The sequence below is a fragment of the Camelina sativa genome, chromosome 7 (assembly GCF_000633955.1).
Source record: "Camelina sativa cultivar DH55 chromosome 7, Cs, whole genome shotgun sequence".
NCBI classification, from domain to species: Eukaryota; Viridiplantae; Streptophyta; class Magnoliopsida; order Brassicales; family Brassicaceae; genus Camelina; species Camelina sativa.
The window spans coordinates 7,098,948-7,119,349 of NC_025691.1; the positions used below are offsets into that span (position 1 = coordinate 7,098,948).

Consider the following 20,402-nt stretch of genomic DNA (forward strand, 5'->3'; position numbering starts at 1 on the left):
AGGGATCACCTTGGTGTCCATATCCATGCTGAATTCGATGGAACTCATTGAGTTCATTTCTTGACTCTCTCCTGTCCTTGAATTTTCAGATATCACACACTCTTTCAGATCGTTAACAACTTGAGACATGGTTGGTCGTCTTGCAGAGGAAATATCCACACATGACATTGCTAATTCAATAACCTTCCATACAGAACCAACGTCGTAATCTTCGTGGAGGTTTGGATCTATTATATTTCCAATATCTCCCGTTCTTACAATAAATCCGACCCATTCTACTATGTGAGGCTTTTCACGAGATTGCTGAATTATAGGACTGTTTGTGGTGAGCTCCAAGAGTACAATTCCAAAACTGTAAACATCACTTTTTTCTGTTAACCAATTTGTTTGATAGTACCTGAAAAAACAAAACATGGAAAATGCTTGGTTTATGGTTTTTTATCTATCAATTGTGATGATTCAAATTTATGGACTAACAAAAAATACTCACTCAGGATCAAGGTAACCAGGAGTTCCAGCAACAACAGTTGAAACTTGTGTTTCATTTGCCATAGGAAAAGATCTCGAAAGCCCGAAATCAGCTAATTTTCCTTGAAAACTTTCATTCAAAAGTATATTTGTACTTTTTATATCTCTGTGAACCATTGGTGGTTTACATCCGGTGTGTAAGTACTCCAATCCTACATATAAAAAAAAATATATGTAAATTTCTGTTTGGCAAATAAACCATTAAGTGAAGTATTTCACATAGTGTCGTATGATTAATTTTCCCACCCTATGGTAGTATAAGGTCTCTTGCTTATTCAATGGAGACAAAACTAATACTTTTAAAAGTTATAGATCTGAATAAATTAGTGTGTACCTAATGCTGCATCGACAGCTACTCCTAGTCTACTTTTCCAGCTTAAGACAGATCCACCATGCTTTCCTGTATCAAACCGACATTATATAACTAATGTTATGTTGTTTTTCAAATAAAGGTTCAAGACTAATGGTTCTATTTTTTTTAAAAAAAAAAAAAAAAACTGGTAAATATGTTCTTTTACTTGATAAATGTTGCTTTAAGTCCCCATTTGGCATGTACTCGTAGATAAGGGCCAAATGGTCTCCTTCGTCACAATAACCAACAAGACTCACCAAATTTATATGGTGCACCCTCATAAGAAGTTCCACCTGACCAGCCATCCATTAGCTAATACTCATAAAGATAGAAAGTACAAGTAAACAACAATTGGATTCCAACAAAGATCATCGGATATAATATTACCTCTGCCTTAAAATGTTTGTAGCCTTGAGATGATGATGGAGAGAGTAATTTAACAGCTACTTGTTGGGTATCATTAACACAACCGTGATAAACAACTCCGAACCCTCCTTCACCAAGAACTCGTTTGAAGTTATTTGTCATTTCTTGAACCTCAAAATAGGTAAACCTTATCTTTTTCGAGAAAAATGACGGTTCTGAATGTTTAGAATGTCCAACATTTGCTACGGGCAAGCTTGGTGGAGCATGCACGTCTACATGATACAAATGAAAATATATATACATTGGTTTTTTGTAAATTTATTTAATGATTATATGTTTTGAGCTAGACTCACCTAAAGGCACCTTCTTCTTTCGGAAAACAACAAAGAGACCCACAACCACTATTGCAATAAGCACAGAGGCAATTGGTGCAATAACCAGTACCAACAGTCCCTTTTTCTCTTTTGGGTTGCATGAACTAATCTTGCATAGCTCAGGATTTCCTTCAAGTCTAGAAGAAACATGATACCGAGGTTGTTAAATTTAGGTACCATATAGAGGTGGATATGGAACATATATATATCTGAACTTTCTATTACACTTGAGACTATATATTCTTATTATTAAAATAATATATTTCAGCATTTTAATTTTTAGACAAGTACTGCCCATTCATATATACTTGATAAATGATGAAGAAAATATTCTTACTTTAAGACAAGTCCTTCCTTTTCTCTATCAAGTAGATTCTGTGGAACTGAGCCGGTAAGATTGTTTCCACTTAAGTTTCTGTCAAGGAGACAAATAAATATCTCATATATATAGCCAAATCCAAAAAAAAAAAAAANAATACTCATAAAGATAGAAAGTACAAGTAAACAACAATTGGATTCCAACAAAGATCATCGGATATAATATTACCTCTGCCTTAAAATGTTTGTAGCCTTGAGATGATGATGGAGAGAGTAATTTAACAGCTACTTGTTGGGTATCATTAACACAACCGTGATAAACAACTCCGAACCCTCCTTCACCAAGAACTCGTTTGAAGTTATTTGTCATTTCTTGAACCTCAAAATAGGTAAACCTTATCTTTTTCGAGAAAAATGACGGTTCTGAATGTTTAGAATGTCCAACATTTGCTACGGGCAAGCTTGGTGGAGCATGCACGTCTACATGATACAAATGAAAATATATATACATTGGTTTTTTGTAAATTTATTTAATGATTATATGTTTTGAGCTAGACTCACCTAAAGGCACCTTCTTCTTTCGGAAAACAACAAAGAGACCCACAACCACTATTGCAATAAGCACAGAGGCAATTGGTGCAATAACCAGTACCAACAGTCCCTTTTTCTCTTTTGGGTTGCATGAACTAATCTTGCATAGCTCAGGATTTCCTTCAAGTCTAGAAGAAACATGATACCGAGGTTGTTAAATTTAGGTACCATATAGAGGTGGATATGGAACATATATATATCTGAACTTTCTATTACACTTGAGACTATATATTCTTATTATTAAAATAATATATTTCAGCATTTTAATTTTTAGACAAGTACTGCCCATTCATATATACTTGATAAATGATGAAGAAAATATTCTTACTTTAAGACAAGTCCTTCCTTTTCTCTATCAAGTAGATTCTGTGGAACTGAGCCGGTAAGATTGTTTCCACTTAAGTTTCTGTCAAGGAGACAAATAAATATCTCATATATATAGCCAAATCCAAAAAAAAAAAAAAACATGTGCATTGCTTTATAAAAAACTTACATAAAAGATAATGATTTGATGTTGGCCAGAAACTTAGGCACAGATCCAGTCAAACTGTTATTGGATAAGTCTCTGTGCATGCACACATAAATAAAAAAGGTTGGCTACAATCTACATGTCAGGTTCGAACAAAGTACTCTTGGTTTCATGAGTCAAGAATAGAATCACTCACAGTTCTTGTATGTGCGCTAGATTTTGTAAAATTGGGGATATACTCCCAGTTAACCCACTTGCTGATAAGTTTCTAAATATGCAATCACAAAATAACACTTATAATATATCTAGATACAGAGTAGCTTTATGTTATGGCCTATGTTAGTTTATGAATACTCTTACAAGGAAATGATTCTTGGTGGGGTGGAGATATTAGCATAACTGCATCCAAGATTTTCCCAAGATAATTCTTGAGGGAGACATGGATCTCCTTGCCAACTGATTTTACCCAGACGATAAGTAGCTTTGATGTTCTTGATAGCAACAACTAATATAAACGTTATTTAATGAACAATATTAATAGCAAATGTAAAAAAAAATAATTAAAAAATGTAAAATAAGTGAAAAAGTTTGGTTGAGTTACCATCACTTGAGTTTGTTTCCAATTGTGGGAATTCGATGATAGTGTAAGCCTCAAGAGCATTGATCAGAGGTGGAAGAGTTGACTTTGGAGTTCTCACCAGCTCTAAACGACAACCGTCCAAGTCACATTGTAGTGGTACAGCAGAAAATACGGTAAGTCGCTCAAACTTAGGAGGTGTAATTCCTGACTGATTAAAAATTCCTTTCATGATAATGTCGAATTCCCTAGTCTCGTTGGCTCCAAGGGTTTGTATCTCCGCAAAGTGAAGATACAAGTAGACTTCAGCATCGGAGGGTATGGGTTTCCAAGTAATGATCAATGGCGCACTCGCATTTCTAGGCATAGCAGCACTCGAAAGTGCTGCTTTTGGTACCTCAAATGTATCTGTGGTGTTTATATTGAGATTAGTCGTAATCTGCGTATATCTAGAGCTGAAGAATGGAGTCCAAATACGATCATAGATGTCATCCGCAAACCTGTAAAACAAAATTTTATTAGGCCAAGTAATTAAGCATATATGTTACAACTATGAAAAACACAGTGAGAGCTTTAGGGAATTCAACTTCGACAATAAGTTGGGACGTCGACCTAACCTAAGAAGTATCAAACCATTCACTTAATTAGTTTTGAACAAAAATAAAGCATGAACACAAAATTGTATATTATCCACAAGTTCTTTTTTAAGCATCTTATTTCAAAAATGTACGCACACCAAGATTTATGACAAGAGTAATCTTCACTGGTTGCCTTAATGTTTTAAAATCAACTTACCTTACCTCCCTTTCGGAATTGCTAAGATACACCCGGAAAGACCTCCTTAGTGAACCGGAATGTGTAACATAAGTATCATTTCTCAGTGGTCGTAGTTCTATGGCTGATATTATTGGCGAGGTTGTTCCTGTTCTAACAAGACAAATATCCAAAGAGTTTTTCCTAGGTATATGAATGATCTCCTCCTTTGTACCATTACTTCTTCTTCCTTCCATATCTATTCTTCTCCACTTATCAGGACCGAGATACAGATCAAAGTTTGGGTAAACATTAAGATCATCATAATTCCCATATATGAAAGTAAGCGAGATGAGATAATTTGTGCCACGGTTGACATTAAGACTATAACAGTTACGTTTCCCTTCCGGAAAGTATCTTAGTGTCAAATATGGTTTTCGGAAATTTTGGTTTAGCTGTTTCTCGATTCTAGCGCTTTTTCCGGTCTGGATGAACGTGGAGTCTGAGGTGAAAGTTAATCCAGTAGAGAGATCACTATATGGAGATTCCTCAATAGGAAACCCACAATCCAAACTGATGAAACCTATCCAAACATAAAACAGATCAATGAAAGAGTATTTTTCTGAAAAGATGTCAAGTCAAAAAGGAAGATCTTAATGTCTAACCATTAAAAGAACAGATACATTACCTTCTTGTTTCTGAGCTACGACCATAACGGCAAAGACTCCAATCATGGCTAACAAAAGATGACATTTCATCTTCTTGCAAAGTTTCAATGAAAATCAAGAACATAAACACTCTATTTGTGAAAAGAAAAGATATTATGGAAGCTATGTTATTGAGAAATACCTCATAATACAAAGAATCATAGATAAAGTTGGTCAAATCATGCAAGGAAGTCAAAGAAATAAAATAAATGATGAGATACACCTCATACACAGAGTGGGAGGAATAGTCAACTGAGGCAAAGTAAATTAAAGAATGAATAATCACGTAAATTTCATTGACAAATTCCAACCCAATTGGTGATTAATCTCAAAGGCTATGTTGACGAGACTATGACATGTACATGAAGTTTCTTGCAAATGAATATGTGTCAATCTCCCTCGTCTCTGTAAAGGATATAACTCATGTATATATATTATTAAAGGTTAAACTGTAATCTTAAAATCACTAGTCTGTATTCTTGTACTCATTAATCAATGTATAATACAATAAGATTAATCTTCTACAGTCTCTGGTTTAAATACTTGAGCCCAAAAGAAAAATAAACCTTTTTTTAAGGCACAAAATAGACGAGTGGTGAGAACATTTAAGAGAAACTAGGATATGACAATCTTTGTTCATGTTACTCATCCCAGCACGTCGAAACTTGTCTAACAAAAATAATAAAATATATACATTAGTCCAACTGGAATTATCATATAGCTATATATATAGGTTTGACATTAGATCAACTTGGTAGGTTTTACATTGTTTTTTTTAAAATAAAGATAACAGCAGGTGCTTTGATAAATTACATTTTCCCACAAGTTGGAAAATAAATATATATGTTTTTTGTTAGACCAGGTTGAGACGTGTTGGGATGAGTAACATGAACATATTAATTTGAGAATTTTTCCACACCAACACATATATGCATTTTTTAGATTATTATAATACTGGAAAAAAAAACTCAATATATTCTCTCATATACTTCACATAATCGTTCACTTCCAAAGTTTGTATGATTACTTGAAAATGGGATGTCATTGCAAACTATTACTGGCGGTGAGCGTCGGGATTTTTGCCATTATACATATTGTTCAAGCTCAGCCTGATCAACAAGGTAGTTTTATTAATTGATATATCTGCACTTTTGACACACTTAAAGATTGTTAAGTAACATGTATGTCAAGATCATTGATCTAGTTTGTGTAGCTGCATGCATGGTCATTGTACAATCGACATCAGGGCTATAGAGCCGAGAGATTTGGTTTAAGATTAGAAGATAATCTCCTTTTTTCAATAATTTTTCTAGCTGCCCGTCATATATATACTATTACAGGAAAGAAAAAATAAAAGTTATGGCACCCTAACTATTTTGTGTTTCGCCAGGATTCATCAGTTTAGACTGTGGTTTACCCCCTGGTGAGTCTCCTTATACCGACCCAGTAACCGGTCTAACATTCTCGTCTGATGCTGAATTCATCCGAAGCGGTAAACGTGGTGAACCTGGGGATACTGTGACTTATATCTATAGGCAATACAAGGATCTAAGATATTTTCCGGATGGAATACGAAACTGCTATAATCTAACAGTAAACAAGGGAACCAACTATCTAATAAGAGCTGGTTTCTCATATGGAAATTATGATGGTCTTAATGTATATCCCAAATTTGATTTACATGTTGGGCCTAACATGTGGATCGCGGTGGATTTGGATAACGACGATGATCGTGAGATCATTTACATGTCAAAGTCAAATTCATTGCAGATTTGTCTTGTCAAGACAGGATCAACTATACCAATGATATCTACCTTGGAACTACGGCCATTAAGAAATGATTCTTATACGACACAACTTGGTCCCTTGAACCTAATATACCGTCGGGCTTATACAGGCAATTCTGGCGGCTTTATACGGTATGTAAGTTAGTTTCAGCAACTATAGTTAAAAGATGAACTTCATTTACAATATGCAAACTGATCATGTCCATTTTATTCTTTCACTCAGTCATTCACATTAATTATTAATACCACTGATCATATGCAATATAGCATGCAATGTAACAAGATCCATTTAACTTACTTTTTTATGACTAACCCAACATTTTTTTTCAGATATCCTGATGATGTCTTTGATCGAAAATGGGTTCCATATAACTGGTTTGAAACAAACGTAAACACCACTCTCAATGTGACTTCCAGTAATCCTTTTGTAGTGCCAGATGCTGTAAGCAGGTCGGGTATTTCCCCTAAAAATGTCACCCTACCATTGGGGTTTTACATGTTTACTAACCATGATAGTGACAAAGTTAATGTCTACTTTCATTTCGCCGAGATCCAAACCCTAAATGCAAATGATACTAGGGAGTTTGACATTTTGTTGGATGGAGATATCATTCATAAAGCTTATAGTCCTAAGGTGTTACAATCGGAAACAAAATACAACATATCTCCACAAAAATGTGGATTTGGCTCCTGCGACTTAGACCTTGTAAGAACTCAAAGATCAAATCTTCCACCACTGATTAATGCTATTGAGGCATTCACGGTTTTGGATTTTCCATATGCTGAAACAAATCCAGACGATGGTATGTCACTGATCATCTTTATTCCTCTTTGTATACCCTAACAAGCGAAACATGATATCTTGCATACTAATTCTTGACTTCTTCTATATGTGTCAGTCGCTGCTATGAAAAATATCCAAGAAAGTTATGGATTGAACATAATAAGTTGGCAGGGAGATCCTTGCGTCCCTGAACTCTTAAAATGGGAGGATCTAAAGTGCAGCTACACAAACAAGTCTACTCCTCCAAGAATTATATCCTTGTAAGATCACTATCTCATACAATGTTAATTTTAAAACATCAAATCTCATAAGTATCTTATATTTTAAATTTGTTGTAATAATGTAAACAGAGATTTATCATCCCACGGATTGAAAGGAGTCATAACACATGCCTTCCAAAATTTGACTGAGCTCCAAAAATTGTAAATGAATAATATGTTTTATCTTTTTCCTCTATTACATTATCATTCATCATAATATTTTTCTTTTCTGACATCATTCATCATAATCGTTTACAATCTTAACATTTTTACATTTTAAAAATGTTAGGGACTTATCAAATAACAGTTTGACTGGAGAAGTGCCTGAATTTCTAGCCAGCATGAAATCATTATCGATCATGTGAGTTAAATTCAACCTAATTCTTATTGGCTACGTATTTTCACTAGACCGTTCTTTTTTTATGTAATATTTTCTTTGCCTTGACAGAAACTTAAATTGGAACGNCATTCATAAAGCTTATAGTCCTAAGGTGTTACAATCGGAAACAAAATACAACATATCTCCACAAAAATGTGGATTTGGCTCCTGCGACTTAGACCTTGTAAGAACTCAAAGATCAAATCTTCCACCACTGATTAATGCTATTGAGGCATTCACGGTTTTGGATTTTCCATATGCTGAAACAAATCCAGACGATGGTATGTCACTGATCATCTTTATTCCTCTTTGTATACCCTAACAAGCGAAACATGATATCTTGCATACTAATTCTTGACTTCTTCTATATGTGTCAGTCGCTGCTATGAAAAATATCCAAGAAAGTTATGGATTGAACATAATAAGTTGGCAGGGAGATCCTTGCGTCCCTGAACTCTTAAAATGGGAGGATCTAAAGTGCAGCTACACAAACAAGTCTACTCCTCCAAGAATTATATCCTTGTAAGATCACTATCTCATACAATGTTAATTTTAAAACATCAAATCTCATAAGTATCTTATATTTTAAATTTGTTGTAATAATGTAAACAGAGATTTATCATCCCACGGATTGAAAGGAGTCATAACACATGCCTTCCAAAATTTGACTGAGCTCCAAAAATTGTAAATGAATAATATGTTTTTTCTTTTTCCTCTATTACATTATCATTCATCATAATATTTTTCTTTTCTGACATCATTCATCATAATCGTTTACAATCTTAACATTTTTACATTTTAAAAATGTTAGGGACTTATCAAATAACAGTTTGACTGGAGAAGTGCCTGAATTTCTAGCCAGCATGAAATCATTATCGATCATGTGAGTTAAATTCAACCTAATTCTTATTGGCTACGTATTTTCACTAGACCGTTCTTTTTTTATGTAATATTTTCTTTGCCTTGACAGAAACTTAAATTGGAACGATCTTACGGGTCCTCTTCCCAAAACTTTTCATGATAGAGAAAAGAGTGGGCTAAAGCTAACGTAAAACTTTCACCCTATATTTCGTTTCCATCAAGCTTTTGTTTAGTTTCAAGTCTTATTTAGACAAACTTGCTTTCTTAAGGGTCCAAGGAAACTCAAGGATTTGTGCTGATGCATCATGCAAAGTTAATAACAATCAAAAGTACGTTTTACCAGTTGTTGCATCAGCGGCTTCTGTGCTCATCATTATAGCTATGGTGATTCTTATTCTCGTTTTCAAAAAGAAAAGGCCAACGCAAGGTACTTATTTATAGAAGGGATAAATCTTTTTTATAATTGACATACATTATGGTATATTTAAGAAAAATAAATAATATGGAATAGTCGGATGTGGACAGTTGATTCCTCATCTACAGTTCAACACGTGCTACCAAAAAGTAGGCAGTCCATAATTACGCAGACAAAAAGATTCACCTATTCAGAGGTGGCGGCATTGACTGACAACTTTGAAAGAGTTCTTGGAGAAGGAGGGTTCGGGGTAGTGTATCATGGTTCTTTGAATGGTACGCAACCAATAGCTGTTAAATTACTCTCTCAATCTTCAGTACAAGGCTATAAGGAATTCAAAGCAGAGGTATATGTTAAGGTTTAAAACAAAATGCATAGGTTGTAAACTATTTAAACATTGATTATATGTCTTCATAAAGAACATGAAGTGGCTCTAAATTATTTATTTTTTGACGTTGTTGGTCAGGTTGAACTTCTTTTGAGAGTTCACCACGTCAATTTGGTTAGTTTGGTTGGATATTGCGACGAAGAAGGCCACTTGGCCCTCCTTTATGAGTATGCACCCAACGGAGACTTAAAACAGCATCTCTCAGGTTAAATTTTGAATTTACCACGTTTAAAAAAATAATTTCTTTTTTAAAACAAGAATTACTATGACATATTTTGATGTTTCATGTCGTATAACACCACTAGTATATTCTAAATTATAGGAGAACGAGGTGGCTCTCCATTGAAGTGGTCAAGTAGACTAAAAATTGTCGTCGAAACTGCACAAGGTTCGTATTAAGCTCAAATCCATCAATCACTTTATATCTATCATCTAACATGGATAACTATTACTACATATAGGATTAGAATACTTACATACGGGTTGTCAACCTCCAATGGTACATCGCGATGCCAAAACAACCAATATAAAAAACCATGATTAATTCATTCGAAAATAAGTACCATATTGTCTTGTTTTGCAGATATTATCGAACAAATAGGTTGAATGAAAAGAGTGATGTATATAGTTTTGGGATTGTATTATTAGAGATCATCACAAGTCGACCTGTTATTCAGCAAACCAGAGAAAAGCCGCACATAGCAGCATGGGTGGGATACATGCTGTCTAAGGGAGATATTGAAAATGTTGTGGATCCCAGACTCAATAAAGATTATGAGCCTACTTCTGTTTGGAAGGCTCTTGAGATAGCAATGTCTTGCGTGAATCCTTCTTCAGAGAAAAGACCAACCATGTCTCAAGTTACTAATGAACTTAGACAATGTCTAACGTTAGACAACTCAAAGCGAGGAGGGAGAGAAGACATGGGATCAAGAAGTTCTGCTGAAATGAGCACAAGCTTCACAACCGAAATTATCCCTAAAGCACGATAACTTATGCCAAAAAAAATCCAATGATCACTAATGGTTTTGAAATTTCTCGACTTATTTTACGAAAATTATTTTTTTGTTGGTCATTTACTTCTGATTGTGCTCGTATGTGACATTATGGCTATTAGTGTGGGTGTTTTGTTTGGTTAGTGTTGGTTGAAGACTTTATTTGTCATAATATTGATTTATTTTTGTTCTTTTTTTTTCAAAGGGAACTAGTTCTATATATTTGAGAGAATTTATAACAAACATCAGAACGTTGCTAATTAGCCAAATAGCATGTCGTTAAACAGAAAACAAATGATTCTTGCTATGAACGTTTACATTACTATTAGGATCGGTTGTTTGTGTTGAGAGAAAGGATAGACACAGGTATTAAGGAAATCTGACTGTGTCTACAGTGCAATCTGCCTCAAGTTGATGTTAAATACAAGACGTTCAAGTCATTGGCAGAATTATCATAAAGTTATGAAGCTGCACTGTAGACTGAGTATATGTAGCATACTTGATGTGAGTGAAAGTGTATTTGTTACTGGTTGTTAGACTGAGTATATTGATGCAGGTTGCAATAGAGATGGGTGTGCATAACACAGTCGGAGTATTTTGATACAACAGAGACGAGTGTGCAAAGACTCCTTGTTCAACAACCTTGTTCAACAAGGAGCTGTTGTGTTATGCAAGATGAGAACTAAACGATGGACGAATCAAGCTTGGAATGAAGATGATGTGGCGTGATTCTATTTGAGATGTGAAGGTTCCTTGAGTGGCTATCAAGATACTCTCGAATAAAGAAAATAAGATTGCGAGAATATTTGGAGCTTAGGGTTTTTGTCTCGAGTATATATAGATGGCAGTTGTGACAAAGATAGGTTGCACGTTTAGGGTTTATTGAGAAATACACATGTGTGACGTTGCTCCATCAAGAAGAAAAAGAGATATTTTGATGGTTTTATTGTGAAGATATACTCGTCGGAGAAGACAATAGAGTAGTAGTTTCTTTCATTGTAATTCTAGAAAAGAGTGGTGGATGCCATATATCAATTGTAGGTTGCGGCCTTTTCTATTGGATGATTTCTGGACTAGATCCCGGGGATGTAGGTTGTTAACCGAGCCTCGTTAACAAACTCTCTGTGTCACTTTACTTTATGCACTTGCAAACTCGTTACACACTCTCATCATACAAATCAATAGATATAGCACACATATATTTTTACAATTGGTATCAGAGAAGGAAACCGATCTGAGATTACTATCTCTAACAGGTTAGAACTTGGATGTGTTGCTAGATAAGAGAGAAGAGAAGCTCTGTATCATTTGAGAAGAAAATTTAGAGTATCTTAAGTTTGGTGAAATTGAAGAAACAAAGAGAAACGGAGAAGATGTCACTAGATGATCATAGTTGATGACCATAATCTGGGATGAGTCCTAGTTTTGCGGTCTCTGAAGGTGAAGAGAGAGACAAAGTGCTATTGTTACTTTTGATTTTGGGGAAGGGAAAACAATGAAGTTAAGGATAGTCAGTTGCAAAGTGTGGTGTTTTATCAGTCGTTGAAAATTATATTTGAGAAGCTTAGTTTTATATTTGTCTCCACCTTTGTTTTCGGACGGTGACGAAGACTTGTGCATCTACTGCCTTCGATTGTTTTCAGATGTTGGGCTTCATGGATATTACTCTATCTTAGGTTTGGTGCATCTTTTTCTGTGTCTATTGATTTAGGATTTTAACTCTGAAAGTTGTTAATGGGCCTCACGTCCTCTCACTAAGCCCATGAGCCCATCCATATCTGACGGCCGATTTGCTACAAACGGGAGGTTTTAAAGACTTGTTACAATCCCTAAAAATCACCACATGATCTTTCCTTGTGTTTTGTTCTCATTCGCACAATTCCGACAGTCACTTTCCGGAGGGTCACCCATCCTAAGACTACTCCAGCATAAGCACGCTTAACTATAGAGTTCTCTCAGGACCTTTGACCGAAAAGATAAGTGCACTTTGGTAACAAAGGTGGCCAAATCAATTCTTTTAAGCCTCTCTGCAGGTCTCTAAAACCGGGGTGTCACAATTCACCCCTACTAACAGATCACAATGTTCTCGTTGCGCACCAAGACCATTACCCCCGACAGTGTGAGCCCACTCGACTCCACACTTGTCTGGGTTCGGTTCTGATACCACTTGTAACACCCCGATCGCCACCTCTCAGTGGGCCCCATGTCCAATCATAGTCCATGGGCCCACCTTTTTAATGGGCCTCACGTCCTCTCACTAGGCCCGTGAGCCCATCCATATCTGACGGCCGGTTTGCTATGTCCGGGAGGTTTTAAAAACTTGTTACTATCCCTACAAATCACCACATGATCTTTCTCTGTGTTTTGTCCTCACTCGTACAGTTCCGACAATCACTTCCCGGAGGGTCACCCATCTTGAGACTACTCCAGCATAAACACGCTTAACTGTGGAGTTTTATCAGGACCTTTGACTGAAAAGATAAGTGCACTTTGGTGACATAGGTGGTCAAATCAATTCTTTTAAACCTTTCTGCAGTCTCTGAAACCGGGGTGATACTACTAGTTACTTGTGGTTGGATGGAAAATTGCTCTCAAAGTTGGATGCTCGCAGGCCGTATCAGTCTGGATCTGTCTTAGGAAATTGAACGTATCTCTCAAACCGAAACTCCAAATCGTGATCCGTTTTTTCCTGTGGCTTTGGATGACTGTTGTTGACATTCCCACCAAATTTTGTAATTTTCTGGGTTGGTTTGCTACGCCGTTTGTCCTCTGCATCAAGACAGACGAAAATGCTTCAGTCAAGAGTTCCATGTTTTGGATAAGCTTCAATACAAGTCTCTAACCTCTGTTGAGTGATGGACGGTGTTTATCAAGTTTCCTCAAGATATACATTTTGATAAGTTCAATGGTTCTCATAGGGTTGCTCCAAAGGATTTAGTGAGGAAAGGTTTTAAAGTTAGTGTTACAAAAGGTTCCTAGAAAAGCAAGAAAGATCTCTGATTATTGAAAGAAGAAAGATAAGAGTGCACTCAGTTATTGAAGTTCAAGAGAAGGATTCATTTTCACTATTAGTATAAGATGGTCGGGATCAATTTGAGGTAGAATACTCAGAGTTGTGTAACTCCGATTCATTTCTGCAAGGTTAGCTTAAGTGACATCTGCAAAGAGATGTTGGTCGGGATCAATCTGAGGTAAAATACTCAGAGTTGAGTAACTCCGGTTAAGTTGTAACCCAGAAAGCTGAAGTGTCTTGTAGGTGAAAGTTGGGACATCGCTTTTGAAATTCAAGAAGTTGTGGCTACTCTAGTACTTAAACTCTGAAGGAATTGATATGAGAATATGTGTTTGTTGAAGCCGGATGTACACAACCAACAAGAACAGCTGCTTCAGAATTTGCAATCACCTGTTTTATTCATTGGCTTACTATTTGAAATGAAAGATGGTGTGTAAAGGCTATCACAAGTCACAAACTGGTTTTATATTTGTGGAAAGCCTTGTTGTACAGAGATGCTCCGAAGATGAAACCCCAAGTCATTGGAATTTGTGTTAATCAGAGGATCAAGCTGATGAACTTAGAAGTCTTTATCAACAAGGAAAGAGCTCAACCAAGATTGAACTAAATTCTACATCTACTTTGATTTATTGTGGTTGGTAAAGAGATGTTTCAGGTTGATTTTTAAGCATGAAGTTGACATGGAATGAACATATTTATGAAGGTGATGTTGATTTAAGTTGTAAGGTGATGTCACAGGGTTTTCACAAGTGATGTTTTTGGTTAGACAGTGGTGTGTATAGCTGCTAAGAGTTGTCTCAATTGTTCTTGTTTACCAGCATGCTGCTTAAATTTTTTTTGTGAGGATTCTGGTCAGAGTATGTTTGCGAAAAAGGTAATTAAACAAAAAGAGCAATATCTGCATGGTTTAGCAGAAGTGTGATCATACTCTTGCATGGAAGTTTGAGTAAATATGCTTGATAAATGTTGCAAAGGAAGGTTTTTGTATAATATGCGGTTTTATCTTACTTGTGCACTCAAGGAGGGGGAGTCAAAGCCTTGGTGTTGTTATGCATCTTTTTAGATTAAAGATAGCAACTTGATTTGAGGGGGAGAAAACTTTCTCTATATTATTCAGGTGCCATAATCAGTTTGTTGTCTTGTTCCTCTTGAATGATTATTTGCTTGAGTATCAAACTAAGCTAAAAAGGGGGAGACTGAAGATGCTAGACCGTATGAGCTACAACTCAACCATCAAGGGGGACATTGTTGGTATACTCGTGGTGTTGCTGAGTTGTGTAGTTGTTGGAACATGATAGAAGTTGCAACATGTAAATCATACACACTGGGTCAGAGTAATCACAGATGCGGTGACAGTTTAAAGAGAGATTTTGAGACAGTATTGAAGGTTGAAGATCATCAAAGTATAAGTTACAAGAGGAGCTTGAGTTCTAAAACTCAGTAACAAAGGGGGAGATTGAAAGTGTATTTGTTGCTGGTTGTTAGACTGAGTATATTGATGCAGGTTGCAATAGAGATGGGTGTGCATAACACAATCGGAGTATTTTGATACAACAGAGACGAGTGTGCAAAGACTCCTTGTTCAACAAGGAGCTGTTGTTTTATGCAAGATGAGAACTAAACAATGGACGAATCAAGCTTGGAATGAAGATGATGTGGTGTGATTCTATTGGAGACGTGAAGTTTCCTTGAGTGGCTATCAAGATACTCTCGAATAAAGAAAATAAGATTGCGAGAATATTTGGAGCTTAGGGTTTTTTTTGTCTCGAGTATATATAGATGGCAGCCGTGACAAAGATAGGTTGCGCGTCTAGGGTTTATTGAGAAAGACACATATGTCTGACGTTGCCCCATCAAAAAGAAAAAGAGATCTTTTGATGGTTTTGTTGTGAAGCTATACTTGTCGGAGAAGACAATAGAGTAGTAGTTTTTTTCATTGTAATTCTAGAAAAAAGTGGTGGATGCTATATAACAATTGTCGGTTGCGACCCTTTCTAATGGCTGATTTTTGGACTAGGTCCTGGGGATGTAGGTTGTTAACCGAACCTTGTTAACAAACTCTCTGGTCACTTTACTTTATGGACTTGCAAACTTGTTACACACTCTCATCATACAAATCAATAGATCTACCACACATATGTTTTTACAGTGAGAACATTGAAATATATCTCACGATACCTTTCAAGCTGATCAATGAAAGCCTCGTCTTCTTCGATGGTCTTTGAGATGACAATTATATTAGACGGATTTTCTTTCAATGCCCACAAAGCTAACTATTATACGACAAGTTCTCGTAGATTCGTCAGAAAGGGCTTTTTTTTTTTTGGAATAAATGTGAAAATATATTCAAAACAAAAAAAAAGTTCTTTTTAGAATAAATGCATCTTTACACCAAATTTAGTTTGAAAAGAAAAATTTTAAAAATTAGAAAAGAGTTTATAGGTGATCAGTTGCGAGTGGACAACCAAAGCTGTAGACCATCCCCAAACTTAGTTGTTTGTGGCTGCAGTGAAATGAGTTGTTCTGAAATGCACGGTGCTTCCCCATGCACTAACCATATAGTGTGAACCGATGCCTGGAAGACAATACACAGAATGAAACAAGGGGTACCTTTGATAGTTTGACCCGAGAGTAGAACCAAAATTTGAACAGTGGGGATGTCAAACTATTCAACCTCCACCGGAATCGTATCTAGCATAAACTCCACCTCTTTTTTGTCCCTTAAGGCGTCAAAACGTGTTGGAGAGGCAATTCTGACATCACCAAATAACAATTGCTTCTTCAAACTTTTCGAGCTCTTACCCCCTGAAGCCTTTGTCCAGTCTCCCTCGTTGGTGTTTCCCTCCTGTCCCACATCCAGCACAGGTGGCACCACTCCCACCTCTACTCTCCTCTCCTCGACAACCTCTGCATTCTCCACCATAGGAGCCAAGTCATAACTGACCAAATCCTTCAAAGCAATCACCTGACCAGATAGAACCATGGCAATAGGCGAGCCCGCTGGCTGCGACCTAGCCGGAGAAGCATCTGATTTAGTTAACTTCGCCAAGCAACCATCGTCAGAGTCCCCCCACCATTGACAAAATCCACAACAATGAGGCAACCATGGGTATTCGTACCTTACACAAACTTCTTCCCCACGTACTGAAAAAAATAAGTTTTTGGGAGCTCTTGCATAAGATCAACCTCTACAAATATTTTTGCATCCTCAAAACTAGTAACAAGTTTCATACAGATGCAACCTCTTAGGCTCTCCCGCTGAACTCGCAAGGAAGCTAAGGCCATCCCATGTGAGCATAGAGTGCGGGACATTCTTAATAGTGACCCACAGTGGCATGTCTTGATCTCAGGTTGAGCGTCCTCCACTATTTGGAGTCCATTTAGAAACAATCATTGGTAAAACGCAAAAATATTCCACATTCCACGTCTTAGCGCACGCAGCCTAGCCGAAACATTACGAATGTGAAACTTCACCGTGGTTTCATTGACACTATAGACATCAATCTTAACGTTCTTATCTCTCAAGTTCCAGATCTTGTTCACAATGACATGAATCTTAGCTACATGGGGTGCCGCTGAAGGGAATCGCCCTATAAGAAAATCTTCCCACAAAGAGACTGAATCATTAAGAATGGCATCCGACACAGCAACCATGGCTTTACCATCAACCATCGAAAGCTCAAAATCAAATTTTGACAGAGATGGCCTACTACTGACAACATTGGCATACGACTTTGGGGACGAAACTTCCTTCTGAGAATTTGAAGCAGGATCCGAGGCCACACCAGAACCCTCCCCCATCATGAGAACCACAGGCAGCTGGCCGCCAAGTCACTGTTGACTTGCGGCGGACGACAAAACCCTAATCACCTTTGGAATCGCACCGTGGCTGACGTGGCACCCTCGATCCAACCGCCAAAAGGGCTTTTCCTCATCAACATAAGCCTTGATCGACAAGTCGTCACCACGATAACCCATCTTCTCAAGAGAAGATTTCAGGACCAAGACCATTCGGGAACGAGAAATCCACGCCGTCCCAGAAGACGCAGCATGGTTTAACAGATTCCGAGACCTTGATTGCGCTGCCAACGTTTCCTCGGGACATGGTTGGTTTCAACGGGAGTAATTTTTTAGGGTTCTATTTGTGGCTGTGTTGCGGATGAGAGCATATTGGTTGAAAAATTCGATTATGGTTTAATTCGATTAGCCTTTACGGACAGGCAAACCCAAACCAAAAAAATGTTTCTTTTACGAACGATCGGCATTACAAAAAAAATACTGAAAAAGTCAGTATTATAAAACTTATAAACAAAAAAACAAATTATTACATATATGCGTTATATAGTTTAAAAAAACAAATTATTACATATATGATGTTTGGGTAAACAATGCTTCTTACCTTTACGATGAAAAAATATATTCTGTCGTACTAAGAGAGACTACTACAGTAATCTGGTTATGATATAATGGCATAATGCGAATGTGAAGTGGCTATGTGAGCTATATATCATAATTGCATGTTTACATGCAGTAAACATGCATGTCATTGATACTATATATATAGTATATAAACATGCATGTCATTGATACTATATATATAGTATATAAATATGCTGAGAATTTTTATACTTCGTCTTTACATTTGACATAAGCAGCCAGCTATCTTTAAACTTAATTATTTGATGTATCACAGGCAAATGAAACTAATATTTTTCTTTCAAAGACCAAAGTATGATTGAGGTGAAAGTCAACAAAATGTACTAAATCGACCAAGTTGTTGTTAAATACAAGTCGTTGAAGTCATTGATCGCATTATCAAATAGCTATAGCTTTGACATTATATCAACTTGGCAGGTTTTTACATTTTTTAAAGAAAGATTAGATCAGGTGCTTTGATTTATGATTAAATTGTTCGCCTTTTTTCCATAATGTAGAATTAAATGTATATATTTACGTTAGACCATTTCAGACGTGCTGGGACGAGTAACATGAAACGATTCTATAGGAAAGTTTTCCCAATCTTAAAGTCAATATATGTTTTCAGACAGTCTTTAGAAGTTTGTATGTTGACTTGAAAATGGAGGGTCATCGACAACTTTTATTGGTGTTGTTGAGCTTTGGCGCTTTTGCCCTTCTTATACATCTCGCCCAAGCTCAGTCTGACCAACAAGGTAGTTTTTCATATCATTTATTAAAAGTATTGTTAATAATTTGCTTCATGCTCACTTTTTGAGGTTAAACCATTGTGGAAGACTTGTAGTTTTTTAGTGTTCTTGATAGGCTGATCGATATCATAATTAACTGTTTTTTTAATTGTATGCATAGACAGTTAGACACTAAAGAACTCACATAACGACTATAGTTATAAGAGATTTGGTTTAAGAAAATTAAGTGTTCTCTCTTTTTCAAAACTTTTGATTGTCTTCCTTATATTCAAACAAAAAAAAGGAGCATTATTTGCGCTAACGATACATTTTGTGACTTGTCAGGATTCATCAGTTTGGACTGCGGTTTACCCGCGGATTTGTCTCCTTACACCGACCCAGACACCGGATTAACGTTCTCATCCGATGTCGATTTCATTTCAAGCGGTTTACGTGGTGAAGCTGGGGATGATAACAGATATGACTATAGGCAGTATAAGGATTTGAGATATTTCCCCGATGGAATACGAAACTGCTACAACCTGAAAGTAGAGCAAGGCATCAACTATTTAATAAGGGCTGGATTCGGATATGGAAACTATGATGGTCTTGATGTATACCCCAAATTTGATTTACATGTTGGGCCTAACATGTGGATGGCGGTGGACTTAGAATTCTGGAATGATGGTGAGATCATTTACATGACAAAATCCAACTTATTGCAGATTTGTCTTGTCAGAACAGGACCAACAATACCAATGATATCAACCTTGGAACTACGTCCATTAAGAAATGATTCCTATATGACACAATTCGGTCCTTTGGACCTCATTTACCGGCGGGCCTATACTAGCAATTCTACGGCTGTGATACGGTATGTTAACTCAGCTTTGCCAAACAATTTAAATCAATCGAGTAAAGATGTTATTTTATTTTTTTTTTTATTTTTTGGACAAAAGATGTTATATTCAGGCTTTAGGTTTCTTAGAGAAAACTATCTATTATTTTCTAGGATATCTTTTGAAATTACTATAAGAGAAACATGTCAGTTTGAGAAATATAGGGATAATGATGCGAGGTAGTATATAAATATGTTATTTTATTCATTTTACAATACCGTACCATTGACCTCATATGCTTCCACTCAGCAAACACTAACCCAAAGATTATTTCAGCTATCCGGATGATGTCTTTGATCGCAAATGGAATCGATATGATTTGTCTGAAACAGATGTAAACACAACACTCAGTGTGAGATCATCCAGTCCCTTTCAAGTACCAGAAGCTGTAAGTAGGTCTGGAGTTACTCCCAAAAATGCTACCACGCCATTGAGAATTCGA

At 36.4% G+C, this 20,402-nt stretch overlaps 3 protein-coding genes across 6 annotated transcripts in view; 2 read left to right on the forward strand and 1 right to left on the reverse strand.

The window, feature by feature from the left end:
* Nucleotides 1-5,168, reverse strand: part of LOC104700616 (probable leucine-rich repeat receptor-like protein kinase At2g28990) — a 7,383-nt gene extending 2,215 nt beyond the window's left edge. Inside the window, exons 1-13 of one of the 2 annotated variants that reach the window (XM_010416153.1) lie at nt 5,017-5,168; nt 4,371-4,911; nt 3,600-4,075; nt 3,359-3,503; nt 3,195-3,266; nt 3,023-3,094; nt 2,858-2,935; nt 2,500-2,657; nt 2,168-2,418; nt 1,047-1,173; nt 863-928; nt 491-680; nt 271-397 (exon numbers count right to left, since the gene is read on the reverse strand). In XM_010416153.1, the coding sequence (XP_010414455.1) occupies nt 271-397; nt 491-680; nt 863-928; nt 1,047-1,173; nt 2,168-2,418; nt 2,500-2,657; nt 2,858-2,935; nt 3,023-3,094; nt 3,195-3,266; nt 3,359-3,503; nt 3,600-4,075; nt 4,371-4,911; nt 5,017-5,086 (2,373 nt within the window). In that variant the 5' untranslated portion in view covers nt 5,087-5,168. Of the gene's footprint in view, nt 1-183; nt 398-490; nt 681-862; nt 929-1,046; nt 1,174-2,167; nt 2,419-2,499; nt 2,658-2,857; nt 2,936-3,022; nt 3,095-3,194; nt 3,267-3,358; nt 3,504-3,599; nt 4,076-4,370; nt 4,912-5,016 lie in introns of both variants that reach the window. The other variant, XM_019227738.1, reaches the window with a different exon arrangement.
* LOC104700617 (probable LRR receptor-like serine/threonine-protein kinase At2g28960) lies at nt 6,003-11,122 on the forward strand. Of its 3 annotated transcripts, none has more exons than XM_019227263.1 (12): nt 6,003-6,156; nt 6,426-6,954; nt 7,153-7,625; nt 7,722-7,866; nt 7,957-8,028; nt 8,156-8,227; nt 9,216-9,293; nt 9,376-9,533; nt 9,632-9,867; nt 9,988-10,114; nt 10,232-10,297; nt 10,493-11,122. In XM_019227263.1, exons 1-12 carry the CDS (start codon nt 6,069-6,071, stop codon nt 10,513-10,515), a joined length of 2,067 nt encoding a protein of 688 aa, XP_019082808.1. In that variant the 5' UTR covers nt 6,003-6,068; the 3' UTR covers nt 10,516-11,122. The 3 variants fall into 3 exon arrangements, with proteins under 3 accessions (XP_019082808.1, XP_019082807.1, XP_019082809.1); XM_019227262.1 differs by lacking the exon at nt 10,493-11,122 and adding an exon at nt 10,371-10,475; XM_019227264.1 differs by lacking the exons at nt 9,988-10,114; nt 10,232-10,297; nt 10,493-11,122 and having other exon boundaries at nt 9,618-9,786.
* Nucleotides 18,995-19,857, forward strand: LOC104704409 (probable LRR receptor-like serine/threonine-protein kinase At2g28960). Its single transcript, XM_010420505.1, has 3 exons — nt 18,995-19,088; nt 19,407-19,667; nt 19,787-19,857. Exons 1-3 carry the CDS (start codon nt 18,995-18,997, stop codon nt 19,855-19,857), a joined length of 426 nt encoding a protein of 141 aa, XP_010418807.1.